Source organism: Bubalus kerabau, chromosome 2 (assembly GCF_029407905.1).
Source record: "Bubalus kerabau isolate K-KA32 ecotype Philippines breed swamp buffalo chromosome 2, PCC_UOA_SB_1v2, whole genome shotgun sequence".
In the NCBI taxonomy this organism is placed as follows: Eukaryota; Metazoa; Chordata; class Mammalia; order Artiodactyla; family Bovidae; genus Bubalus; species Bubalus kerabau.
In genome coordinates, this window is record NC_073625.1 from 153,659,808 (window position 1) to 153,673,623 (window position 13,816).

The 13,816-nt window shown below is 48.3% G+C and overlaps 1 protein-coding gene across 1 annotated transcript in view; it reads left to right on the plus strand.

Annotated features, from left to right (window-relative positions):
* The first annotated feature begins 727 nt into the window (after positions 1 to 727).
* Positions 728 to 13,816, plus strand: part of LOC129644497 (uncharacterized) — a 43,399-nt gene continuing 30,310 nt past the window's right edge. The window contains exons 1-2 of the mRNA XM_055570103.1: positions 728 to 779; positions 1,888 to 2,242. Of these exons, the coding sequence (XP_055426078.1) occupies positions 728 to 779; positions 1,888 to 2,242 (407 nt within the window). The remainder of the gene's footprint in view (positions 780 to 1,887; positions 2,243 to 13,816) is intronic.

Here is a 13,816-nt window from a genome sequence, read left to right on the forward strand (position 1 = left end):
CCCTCAAACCCATGTGAACATGAAGCTTGCCTCTCCACTGACAGCCAGGCAGCCCTGTGTGAGTTTGTTATATAATCTGTATGAACCCCAGTTAGTTTATATGTGAAGAGGGTGTAATAGTTACTTTGTGCTGTTATTGTGATGACTGAGATATTTTTTAATGCTCCCTTGCCAAAGAACACTAGGAATATTTCCTATCATTTTAAGAGTTGAATTTATTACTCATTGCACTGAGGGAAATGCATACCATGGGAAACCTTGGAGGTGTGTCAGTGAGAAGGTATTAGAAAATATTATTAAAGGATTTGTTTTTTTTTTGTTTTTTTTTTTTTTGTTAGCTGATTGCAGGGGTGCTCAGGAAACCAGAGTTCATTCTACAAATGTATATCTTTGTAAATCTTATTCTTAGAAGGGAAGACCAGAGGGAGACAAAGGCTATAATTGGCAAAGAGGCTCTAACTCGCCAGAATGGCTGTGTGTCCACTGTGGCTTGGACGATGTTCATATTTTGTCTGTGTTTAGACATGATTAAGGAGTCTGGCTATTGTCTTCGTACATCGTGGTCACAGAGGGGCCCTGTCTAATGCTGATGTTCTGAGAACTTGTTCATGTTTATGTTAAACAGAAGAACACCAAGGCCCAGTGATAGTACCAAGGCCATCTCTTTCCCAGGTATAAACCATCTAGTCATAGTGCTGGACTCAACTGGTGTTCCAGTCACTGAGCCATGACTTTTATTGTGCTCTCCCACACTGTCAGCACTGGACCTCTGAGTCACAGTGAGACATATAGGGGTGTTCTGAGGTGGAGACATTTGGAGGAAATTAAAAGACAGATGTCCCTTCAAGCGCAATGACTCCTTTTCTTCCCCAGCTTCAGGCATGCTGCTGCTGCTGCTAAGTCACTTCAGTCGTGTCTGACTCTGTGCGACCCCATAGACAGCAGCTCACCAGGCTCCCCCATCCCTGGGATTTTCCAGGCAAGAACACTGGAGTGGGTTGCCATTTCCTTCTCCAATGCAGGAAAGTGAAAAGTGAAAGTGAAGTCGCTCAGTTGTTCCCAACTTGCAGCGACCCCATGGACTGCAGCCTACCAGGCTCCTTCATCTACGGGATTTTCCAGCAAGAGTACTAGAGTGGGCTGCCTTTGCCTTCTCTGGCTTCAGGCATGACATGAAGCCATTTCCATGAGGTCAAGGGCATTTCAGCCTGTGGAGAATTTCAGAAAGAGAAAAGAGGGGGGCTGCAAGGTAGAGGCTGGACTCTGCCTTAGCTTCCTTCCTGCAGTAGAGGTGTACTCTGCACTTACTGTCAGACCTGGGCTTGATGCTGTGTGACACCCACCACCACGTGGAAAATAAACTAGCAAAGGACCATGCTGAGAAACGGGGTAAAAGAAGACAGGGTACCACGAGGACCACTGGCAGTCTAAGCAGTGGTTCCTATACTTTTCTGAATATTGGAATCACCTGGATCTTTCTGGATCCCACTGCATTAATCGAATTCATCTGGGATACCACTCGGAGCATCGAGATTTTAAAAACTCCCTGGGTGATCAAATGTGCGGCAAACTTGGGAAATCATTGGTTTAGCCCATCCACCCTTACATTAGGGTGGAGGGGCCGGGGTCATAAGGCTGTTTAACCATATGAAAGCTGCGGTCCCTCATTCTAGACACTTGGATTTAGATATAAAATCTGAATATAAATTTCGAGGGGCTTTCAGACCCTAGGAAGAGAATCTGGGAATTCCTCGAGGGAGGCGGGTTGTCTCGTGAAAAACGCCCAATCAGGGTGATATGAGCTCCCTGCAGAATGGCGCTGGCCCTGCTCTTTCACAGAAGCCCCGGTATTAGTGTCACCAAACCTAGCTCCCGCAGGGAGGTAAGCAGCCACCGAGCAGCCGGTGTGCGCACGTGTGAGAGTGTGCCCGCCGGCGTGCACGCGCGGGGCAGCCGGCGAGCTTGCGTTTCCGTTCGGGAGCCCGGGCAGCCTCCGGCTGCGGCTGCAGCAGCGCGCCCGGCGCCCCCTCCCGCCCAGTCCCCTCCCCCGGTGGCTCTCGCTCGCCCTCGTCCCTCCCCCAGCAGCGTCCGCCGCCTCCGGGTGCGGAGGGCAGCGCACTGCACGCGAACCCCTCCTGCAGGCGCCCGGGCGCTACTTGAGCGCCGAGCCCCGGGCGCGCCTGGCGCCCCCTCCCAGACGCCTAACGACGATGAGCCAAGACTCGGGGGTCGCGGAGAGCAGGTGAGCGCAGCCGCGGGGCTGGGTGGGGGTAGGGGTTTGGGAAGGAGGACGGGCAGAGCGGGGGTGGGGTGCGGCTGGCCCCGACATCGCCGCGTGGAGAAGGGGCTTTGCGGTCTTCAGCACCCTGTACCGTGGGCTCTGCTTTTCCCGTTTTCCGGACTGGGCGGGGGCTCCACTCCCGCCCCGGCATCCCCGCTCGAGCTGCACAAACAAAGCACCCTTCGGTGGCGGCGCCTGCCTGGCGCGGGCACGGAGCATGGGGGTAGCGACTCGCCCTCCAGCCCGGACTCCGATTCCCTATCCGCTGGCAGGCCCCGGGCGGCTGCACCTGGGTCGGGCGGGCTGCGCCGGGGTCGCGCGCAGGTGCTCGCGCGGGAAGCGGTGGCGCGCGGCTCCGAGGCCCCGGGCGCCCGGCCCGGAGGAGGAGCTATGGCCGGCGCTACTGCCCCCTGCCGTCGCGGCTTGCCGGCGCCAGCAACCCGGCCCCTCGGCAGCGGCGGCGCAAAGGCGGCGGCAGGTGGGCCCGATTTGTCCACATCCACCCGGCGGCAGCGGCTGCGGGCGGCGGGCCGGTGTGGAGGGGGCTGATCGCCCTGTGGCATCCCCTTTGCTCCCAGAGCGAGTGGACTCGCGCCCTTCCCGCCTCCGCACTGACTCCCCGCCGCCCAGGCCGGCTTCTGCTGTCCTCATCTGCTCCCATCTCTCAAGCTTCAGCTCTCCGGATCCCCTGCGTCCACTGCACCCGGGTCGGGGAGGACTTGGGAAGTTTTTCTGAACACCACCGGCGCTTTGGCCCCTTGACTTTCAAATGGTTTGAGCCGAGAGCGGAATTATTTCCGTAATCCCCTTTTGCCCATGCGTGAAACACCCCCATCATCCCCCTGCGCCAGTCATCCCTTCTACGCTCCCATGGGGCCCTAATAGTGTCTTTAGTACAGAAGGCACGAAATCAACATTGCTTTTAGGATATCTGCTATTACTGTAAAGGTTGCCAATGCCTCTGTTTGTCATCAGCGTCCCACAGACCTTTAAAGGCAGCCTCTTTTCACGTGGGAATGTGTATTCAGAGCTGGTTTGGGCTGTAGTGGTCGAGTTCTCCAGAGCTCTCATCTGCAGAAGCAGACTTTTGGCATTGGATGCAGTTTCAGCACAAGACACGTGACGGCTTGCTTGTGAAATGTATCCTTTAGGTAATCTTCTCATTGCTGTAAGCACATGCCGGAAGCCCGCCCAAAGCAGTGCAGAAACGCTGGGCAAAGATTCAGACTCTGCAGAGAACTTGCTTATGAGACAGTCCCTGCCACATCACAGTTTATGCACGATCAACTAGAGAATACGGAGCTTTAAAGTGTTTCACGACTTCAGTGTTTCGTGAATTATTCGTTGAACATTAGGCTCATAATCTTTTAGGAAGGAGGGAAGGATTTTTTTGTTTTGTTTTATGTGTGTGTGTTTTTTTTTTTTTTCTTTTCGCCTCTGTTCTTTAAAACACTGTTGCAATCAGGAAGACAGTGTAGAAAAGTTTATTGTGGGGTTCTGCTGTTGAATGTCTTGACATTAGCATTAATAAAACCCCACTAGGACAAGAACTGGGTCCACTTGGGTCATCAAAAACACTTCCTTAGAGGTGGTCAGTTAGCAGGAAGACTTGCAAATGGTGGTTAAAGTGAATTTTGAATCAGTCAAATACAGCAAAAGTCAAGTTTTGTTCCAAAAGAAAAGGGAAGTGAATTGAAGTATAGTGTGTGGAATTAGCATGCACGGTTATTTACACAAACAAAGCAAAGCTAACTCAACTTCTACCTACTCCTTCCTAGTTCAGTCGCTCAGTCGTGTTTGACTCTTTGTGACCCCATTACTCTGAAATATGGGTCCTCCCTACCTCTTTTCATAAAAACTTGCTAGCCTGCAATTGCTGATCTTTCTGGTCTCTTCAGGAAGACTTACTAATGAGTCATTTGCACATTTCAGTGTGGCACAAAGTCTGTATTATTGTGTGTCAAACAAGGGGGAGGTGTAATTCTCAGTAAACTGTAAAGCACCCTACAGATGTTTGCTACTGTTACTTGTAATTTTTAGTGGCTGCACAGTATGCCACTCTGATACTTAGTTATTCCCACATTTTTTGCCATTTAAACTGTTATTACTGATTTTTAAATACTAAGGAGGTCTCTATATCTAGGGACTTCCCAGATGGCTCAGTAAAGAATCTGCCTGCCAATGCAGGAGGTGTGGGTTCAATCCCTGGTCCAGAAGAATCCCATGGAGAAGGAAATGGCAACCCACTCCAGTATTCTTTCTTGGAAAATCCCATGGACAGAGGAACCTGGTGGGCTACAGTCCATGAGGTTGAAAAAGAGTCGGATATGATTTAGTGACTCAGCAACAGCAACTTTATATCTAATTACCACATTGTATCTGTCATTTATCCAGTGAACCTTTTTTTTTTTTAATAGTGCAAACCATACGCCAAACAGTGTGTTAGATGCTGAGGATGTGGAATCCTTTGCTGTACACACACACACACACACACACACACACCCCTCTTGTTCTTTAGTTCCCAAGAGTTATAAACGACTTACAAAGTACAACGTGCATGCGTGCTCAGTTGTGTCTGACTCTTGGCAACGCTGTGGACTGTAGCCCGCCAGGCTCCTCTGTCCATGGGATTTTCCAGGCAAGAATACTGGAGTGGGTTGCCATTTCCTGCTCCAGGGGATCTTCACTATCCAGAGGTTGAACCTGTGTCTCTTGCATCTCTTGAGCAGCACAATAAAGCCATTAATTTAGGTGTGCATCAGAGCAGGGCTCAGGGAGGCGAGTAGAGAAGGGATCCCTTCAACTGGGCTGAGTAAGGGAATCACCCCACCCCATCCATTCCCAGTCAGGCCAGCTCTCCTTCTTGCCTGCCCTGGGCATTTGTGATTTCATTTTTTCCCCTCTTCTTCCTCCTCCCCTCCTTGACCCCTCACTGATAGAAGTGTTCCAGTTGCCTCCCTTCTCCCTTAAGCCAGCTCAGTTCCAGCTTTTCCTCCTGGTCCCACTTCCCTTTGGAGTACAGTATGCAGAGATTTCATTGACAGTTAGTTATAGGAGAAAGAAGGAAGTAGACCTTGAAACTGTTCACCCTAATTCCTGTCACCCTACAGCTGCCATTTGGGCCATATCCCAAATGCAGTCATCTCTTCACTTTGCCCCCTACCACCCAGGCTCATTCTCCATTCATAAATGTGGCCCGCAAAGCTAAAGGCCTATGTACTTTTCCTTTCCCAAGATGCTGAAAACCCTTCCTTGAAGTATGTGTACGTACAGTCGTACAGAAAACACAGCATTTTAAGTGTACAGCTGATAAATTATCACCAAGTGAACACATCTGTGTAACTACCACCCAGGTCAAGAAATAGAACCTGGCATCCTAAAAGCCCCCTTCCTTTTCCTCGTACTTTCCTATCCCTTCATCCCAAAGGGACCAGAGATAGTTTTGCTAGTTTGTAAACTTTATAAAAATAGACTCATACAGCATATGCCCTTTTGTGTCTGACTTCTTTTGTGCCGTATTGTTTGTGAGATTCATCCTCTCAGTTGCGTGTAAGCAGTTTTGGATTCTCGTGGCTTACAGGACTCCATTTTATGACGGAATCACATTTTGTTCATCCATTTTTCTCTTGATGAACATGGCGGTTGTTTCCAGGTTTTGCCTGTCACAGCTAATGATGCGTGAATCCTTTAGCCTTTTGATATCCAAAAACCTACCTGTTTGACCACTATTTTTTTTTTTTTTTTTCCTACTGGTATAACTGAAGAAAAGGAAGGGAGGGAATAGATGAAAGAGCCAGCCTGGAGAGCCAGGCCTGTGGGTTTTTCACCTTTGCTGGCACTAAATGTTTTCCAAAGCATTTAAGGCTGTGCTCTCATTCTGGGACCTGAACATAGAAGAAAAAAGCGATGGGATGGCTTACATCGCAGGTGAACTGATTATAGGTGGTGGTTATGGGATGCTTAGAATAAAGGAAACTGGGTGATGATGAGAAGCCTGCCCAGCTTGGGAAGTGTCCCTTGGGAGAACTGACAGCTGGTAGCTCATGACTCCCACATCTCTCCTCCACCTTCCCCCACCTGTCTGCCACTTTCCCCTATGGAGTCCTTGACCCCCCCTTCCCCACCTCTCCTCCCCGGCCCCAGACTAGTCCCAGAGGGCTTGGAGTACAGGAAATCCTTCTGTCCCTATGCAAGGGGCAGTGTAGTTGGCTTCCAGACCTCAAGTCTGTGAAGACAGTTTCCTTGGAGTATGCTTTAAAGTTTCCTAGCCTCCTGAGGGGTGTTTGTCATCTAGTGCTACAACTTCCTGGGCAGGGAGGTCTGGCTTTTGTGGCCTGGAGACTGAGATATTCTTTGGGGAAATGCTTGGATCTTTTGGGCTCAACATAGGCAGTTTCTGGCGTGCTGCGATTCATAGGGTTGCAGAGTCAGACACGACTGAGCAACTGAAGTGAACTGAACTGAGCCTGTAGGCTATCAGGGTTGCACAGGGTCAGACATTCCCCATGAGAGATGTTGACGACAGCAGATTCTGGAACCCTGCATTGTTGACTTCCTCCTTTGTGTTCAAACTTCAGATCTTCCCAAGAGGGAAGATTTAGAGACCACTCGGTGGACCAGATGATCTCCATTCAGCATCCTGGGGTTGCCATAGGCTTGGTTACAGAGTTGGAATTTCTCCACCTCCCTGTCTTTCCTCATCTCCTCCCTTTCTCCCTCTGATCATGCTTGCTTTCCTCCTGTTCCTGGATCTTGATCAGTTCCTTCCTGCCTCAGACAGAAGCTGTGTGACCTCTACTCCCCCAGCCCCAATTCTTCTCTTGCCTATTCCTGCTTGTCCTTTGTGGCTGAGTTTAAATGTCACTTCCTCAGGAAGCTGCCCACCCTGCCACCCACCCCCACCCCAATTTTTCAATCTTAGACAGCACTTCCTTTCTCAGATGCAAGTAGACAGTCTTCCCCATCAGGCTGATGGGTTCTTGAAGCCACAGCGCCATTTGCTCTATTCACTCATGCCTGGCACATAGTCCATCTGTTTGTGTTAAATGGCTGAATTGATGGGTAAACTAGGAGACCTGAGACAGGTTGTAAGATTGTCTCTACTTCTAACTTGCTGTGTGATCTTGGGTGTTTATTAGTTTCACCTCTCCTAGAATGCATCTTTCCCTCTGTAAGATAATGCATCAGACTGGAAGATCTTTATAGGTTCCTTTCTGTTTCAGTTTTTTCTGAGTCTAACAGTGAGAGGATCCTGAGGGGTGGTAGCTTTCTCTGAAGATGCAAAAGCTGACCTTTCCATTGAGGTTTAAGTGGTCTTAAGTTTCATGCCTGTGTTCTTGGCACGAGAGCTGCATTCTTCCCAGTTCACCATAGCCTGCTCTGGGCTAAAATGATAGCTTATATTGCTTTTATTGTGCTCTTCCCACATCACATACATTTTATTTCCTGATCTATCTTCTCTTCTGTTAGTGTGCCCCTTGGGACCAGGTTCCTGTGTCGTTTTTATATCCCCTCCACTCATCACAGCAACTGTGAGTTGATTTCAGCTGATGAAAAGAGATCTGTATTAGAGAGAATAGTATTTTCATCGAGTTTATTCTCTGGAAAGTATAACTATTTTATGATTATGCAAATTAACTTTAGTTTGTGACTAACAAACTCTTTTCCACTTTCTTAACCCATTTAACTTTTTTTGACCTATTTCCTGAAGGTTGATAGGAGCTGAAATAAGTAAAACACTAGTTGGTTTCGTTCTGGTGGAGAGTTAGAGGAGGATTTGGGCCTCATCATAGGTTTGTGTGCATGCATGCTCAGTCACTTTAGTCGTGTCTGACTCTTTGCGACCCTATGCTATGTAGCCCGCCAGGCTCCTCTGTCCATGGGCTTCTCCAGGCAAGAGAATTGGAGCGGGTTGCCGTGCCCTCCTCCAGGGGATCTTCCTGACCCAGGGACTGAACCTGTATCTCTTGTGGCTCCTGCATTGCAGGTCGATTCTTTACCTGAATCGACCCCTTATGGGTTTAATTATGCCTAATAACTTTTTATTATTTACTACAAGGTGACTCTAGTTGCGAATTACCTTCACAGACAGTGACACCTTAGGAACAGAGACTAGAAAGTATTAAGTGTTTTGTCTTTACCTGCTTGGCAGAATTTTAGGCTTTTTGTTGTGAAATGTACTGATAAAAGCTTGGGCTCTGCAGTCAGATGGACTGGGTTTATGGATAAGTTACCCAGCCTTATTTCCTCATCTGTGAAATGGGGATGATACTAGTTCAGCATCAGGCACTAGAAAGTTTGTTGCGAGGAACCCATTGATGCCTGCCAGGTCCTTGGCTCAGGTTCAGGCACACAATAACTATTAAAAAAAAGTATTAGCTATTATATTATGGTTTAAATATAATAAAATATTATGTTAGTAATTATATTGATATATATTAATATATTATATATATATTATATGGTGTGCGCAGTCCATGGGGTCGTGAAGAGTTGGACACAACTTGGCAACTGAACAACAACAATTATGGTTTTATTTTCACTTTAAGGACTGTTAAAATCTTTAACTGGAGAATTATTACTCATGGAGCCAGATTTGACTGAAACCCTTCTGGCACCTACTATCCACCTGTCCAGGCTGCAGTCAGGCCCAGGTGCAGAGGTGGGAGAAAGGCTCCCTCTGGTTGGATTTTACAGTGCCAAGATGCAGTGTTTTTCTCCTCCCACTAAGGGAAAGAGACCTATACTAGGCAGGGCCTGGGAGCTGGTAGGCATAAGGCAGCATTGACATTACACCCAGTCATCACGATTGAGTCGGGATGAAAATGTAAGGAATATTAAAAGTGATACTAAGTAAATGTCCACTTCCATTCCCTACTGATCTTCAGCCCCTAAATTACACTGGGAACATCTGGAATGGGTCCTCCCTCTCCATGATTAGTTTTCCTTTTAACAAACCACATGGAAAGGCAGACAGGAGGAAGATGTGGGGCACTAGCATCCACGTGGTGTGTCAGAGAGGAAGAAAATCTTCCTCCACCCTTCTGGGTTCTTCTAGTCTAAGGATTAACTTGACATGTGTCAGATTAACAGGAGAAAAACAAACAAAAGTTATAATAACTGGTGTACATGGAAGAGGGGCTTCCCAGGTGGTGCTAGTGGTAAAGAATTCACCTGCCAGTCCAGGAGACCTAAGAGAGCCCAGTTCGATCCCTGGGTTGGGAAGATCCCCTGGAGGAGGAAATGGAATCTCTCCAGAGTTCTTACCTGGAGAATCCCATGGACAGAGGAGTCTGGCGGGCTACAGTCCATGAGGTTGCAAAAGAGTCACACATGACTTGGCGACAACAGCCATATATGGGAGATACCAAGGAAAACTTGCGTAACTCTCCAAAATGGCCAAAGCCCTCACCTTGAATACCGGCCTCAGCAGGCAGACAAGGATGTTGAGGGTGGGGAGACTCAGTTCTGGGAGGTCCCCAGGAAGAGCACAGTAAACCCTGGTGAGGTTGTCCTGAGATTTCTGTCCCTGCCCTTTCACTGATAAGATACAGATTTGGACACCCTTACACATGGAGATTTCCCATACAGATGTTAATGTTTCTTCCAAAAGGCTAACTCCTGCTGGGTTTTGAATGTTTTTCCTTTGCCTGCTGTTTCTTAGAGAATAACTAGCTTAAAATAATTAATATGCCGAAGAGACATATTTTAGGGTAGCAGATTCTGCTACCTCTGAAGCAGATTCCAGAGCCCGTGCAAGGGCTCTGCGGGTCCCCTGGGTTACTTTCTTCACTGGGCTGTGACTTTGGTGTTGCCCAGTGGGCGGCTCCTTCACCTCAGGCGAAGCCCCTTCCCCCATAACTGTTGGGTGTTTTGATACAGAGAGCTGACCCTCTACCCTGCAGCCTCATTACGTGGTAAAAATAAGGGTTTTCCATAAAGGTTTTCTGGTTTTTAGCAGAAGTTCTGATATCTATGCACATGCATATACATCTGGAAATAAAGATAAACAGCTTTAGAAAGGGGACTATGAAAGGGACAGTCAAGAGAAGTTTGTCACTGTTTTAAGCAGACATCTTTTGTACAATAAGGATGTCTAACTCTTAATACATGTTCTCATCAGTCCAGTTCAGTCGCTCAGTCATGTCCAACTCTTTGCAACCCCACAGACTGCAGCACGCCAGGCTTCCCTGTCCATCACCAACTCCTGGAGCTTGCTCAAAATCATGTCTGTTGAGTCGATGATGCCATCTAACCATCTCATCCTTTCATCCCCTTCTGCTCCTGACTTCAATCTTTCCCGGCATCAGGGTATTTTCCAGTGAGTCAGTTCTTCACATCAGGTGGCCAAAGTATTGGAATCAGCATCAGTCCTTCCAATGAATATTCAGGATTGATTTCCTTTAGGATTGACTAGTTTGATCTCCTTGCAGTCCAAGGGACTCTCAAGAGTCTTCTCCAACACCACAGTTCAAAAATACCATTCTTTGACGCTCAGCTTTCTTTATAATTCAGTTCTCACATCCATACATGACTACTGGAAAAAGCATAGCTTTGACTAGATGAACCTTTGTTGGCAAAGTAATGTCTCTGCTTTTTAATATGCTGTCTAGGTTGGTCATAGATTTTCTTCCAAGGATCAAGTGTCTTTTAATTTCATGGCTGCAGTCACCATCTGCAGTGATTTTGGAGCCCAAGAAAATAAAGTCTCTCACTGTTTCCATTGTTTCCCCATCTATTTGCCATGAAGTGGCAGGCTTCAACATTACGTGAACTCTGAACTTCCAGATATTCAAGCTGGATTTAGAAAAGGCAGAGGAACCAGAGATCAAATTGCCAACATCCGTTGGATCATCAAGAAAGCAAGAGAGTTCCAGAAAAACATCTACTTCTGCTTTACTGACAAAATAAATTCTTCAAGAGATGGGAATACCAGACCACCTTACCTGCCTCCTCAGAAATCTGTATGCAGGCCAAGAAGCAACAATTAGAACTGGACATGGAACAACAGACTCGTTCCAAATTGGGAAAGGAAAATATGTCAAGGCTGTATATTGTCACCCTGCTTATTTATCTTATATGCAGAGTACATCATGCAAAATGCCAGGCTGGATGAAGCACAAGCTGGAATCAAGATTGCTGGGAGAAATAGCAATAACCTCAGATGGACGGATTACATCACCCTTATGGCAGAAAGCAAAGAACTAAAGAGCCTCTTGATGAAAGTGAAAGAGGAGAGTGAAAAAGCTGGCTTCAAACTCAACATTCACAAAACTAAGATCATGGCATCTGGTCCCGTTACATGTTCTCATAATTACTTTTAAATTAAAAGGTACAATGCCTGCATTATAAGAGTATGAGTCTGGAGAAAAACAATGCAATGGCTGGCCTGTTCTTGTATGCATTTCGTTGGGAACTGTGTTTTAGTCTTTCTTAATGTCTTGAAACATTTCCTAATTTCAGGCTTACCACCACTCTCTGGCCTTCTGAGCCAGAGGTTAAGATTAAAAAATAAGAGGACTTGGGTCTGAAAATGAAAATGCGTAGTTTTCATCGGACATGAAGCTTGGGAAATACCAAATACTTGGGAAATGTTTATCAGAAAAAACCTTGAGTCAAGGAGGTTTTCAGAATCTGGAGGCTCCTGACTGACTTGACTGAAGAAGAGAAAGGAAGGGGCTAGCAGTTCATCTGCTGCTTTGGCCCTTTTCTTCCTTAGTTTACTGTCACTGCCAGGACTGGGGGCAGCCGGTAAAGTGGTGGGGCGTGAAGGGAGACGTGGTCCCAGGGGCTTTGAAGTCCTAATGGCCTAGGGTCAAGTGCTCCTTTTCTGTTTGTTAGCTGTGTGACCTCAAGGAAGTTAATGAACCTCTCTGAGCCCCAGTCTCTGCATTTGTCAAATGGCCTTCATAGGCTTATTGGGATGATGCAATGAGAAAATCCAGAAAGATTTTAAACACCCATAAGTGCAAATAACACCATTGTTGTTTTCTTCCTGGTTTTTCATTTATTCATCAAAGATTCTGATTTGATGGGCCCAGAAAAATGGTTTTTAGAAGGCTCTCTGAGAGTTCTAATGTCTTCAAGTCCACACCTTGTGAAATGCTGTTCCTGGGGGATAAGGAGCAGTTTGGGCATCATGGTGGAGGGCAGGGCTGTTACTTATATGCACAAACTCTATGTGTCCATGGGGCACACATAGCTGAGCTGCACACCTGCAAGGCTCCTGGCAGTGACTCTTTTCTGGGGAGGGTGCAGAGGGTGGTGTGTATGTGTGTGTGTGTATTATGCAGGGTGTGCTTGGGACACTGAAGAACATTCTCTCTGGGGGAGCAGGAAGGGTGGGCGACAAGGAAGCAGGGTGGGGGTCCATGCGTGCGGTGCCATGAAGCTCAGGCCAGGAAGTAGTGAGAAGCCACAGAAGGGCAAAGACATGATAAGGTCCTGCAGAGGGACAGACCAAAAGAGTGAGACAGTAATTGTTAGCGCGAGAACCAGTGAGAGAGAGAGCTTGCAGGCAGGCAGAAGCGGTGTGCAGTGAGGAGGGGAGAAGTTTGAGAGATGGGTTGGAGGAAGCATGGGAGGAGTCTGATTGTGCTGCTTGCCAAGAAAGGGGGAGCAAGAGTTAGTGATGACTCGGAGGTTCCAGTTAGGTGACCTGGTGATTCTATGCAAAGACAGGTTGGGAGGAGCAGGTTTTCTTGAAGAGGAGAGGCAAGGACTAGCTTGTGCTGACTGTATATAAAGTGCTGAAGTGACCTTCGGGCCTTAAGTACCTTGAAGTCAGGGAGGAGGCCTGGGAAGGGGTCAGAGATCAAGGATCTGAAGCTTTGGCCTGAAGGCGGGCCTGGGGCAGTGTGTGGAGGGCGCACTGAGGTGGTCCTGGGACAAAGCAAATCGCCAGGAGGTGATGGAGCTGGGAGATGAGGCACCTGGAGGCGGGAGAGGCCACTGAGCCGAGAGGCGGAAGAGACCAGGTGAGGGGCGCTGGAAGCCACCACGGAGCCTGTCACGTGCTTCATCGAAAGGGAGGTGGTCCCTAAGGATGGAGAGGGCCCCTTGGCTTTGTTGGGCAGGGGTCCTCGGTGCCTCTAGCTCGAGTGGTTTCCGTACGTGGGAAAAAGCAAAAGGCTGGTGGCTTTGAGTCTGGGAGAGGATGGGGAGTGGGAAGCGGAGATGGGGAGTTCTCCCTTGAGACCTCCCGTGAGACTGAGCAGGGCAGAGCCGGGGTGGGGATGCAAACACCAGGGCAGGCAGTGGAAGGACCAGTTAATTGAATGCGGGAGCTGTCCAGGCCCTTCATTTCCGGAAGTGCTCTATGGGAGGGAGGAGGCTGGAGAAGCAGGTGAGAAGACCTTGGAGTGAGTGGGCGAGCAGCCCTCTGTAGGAACCAGGAGGAAGGATTGGAGGCCAGTGTGGCGGGGTGAGGTGGATGGATGGGCTGGAGACGTGGGGTGTGGGGATTCAGCACAGTGACCCTGTGTGTGGTGCTGCTGGTACCCGGGGTGTGAGCGGACTGGCAAGGCTTCACCTGCA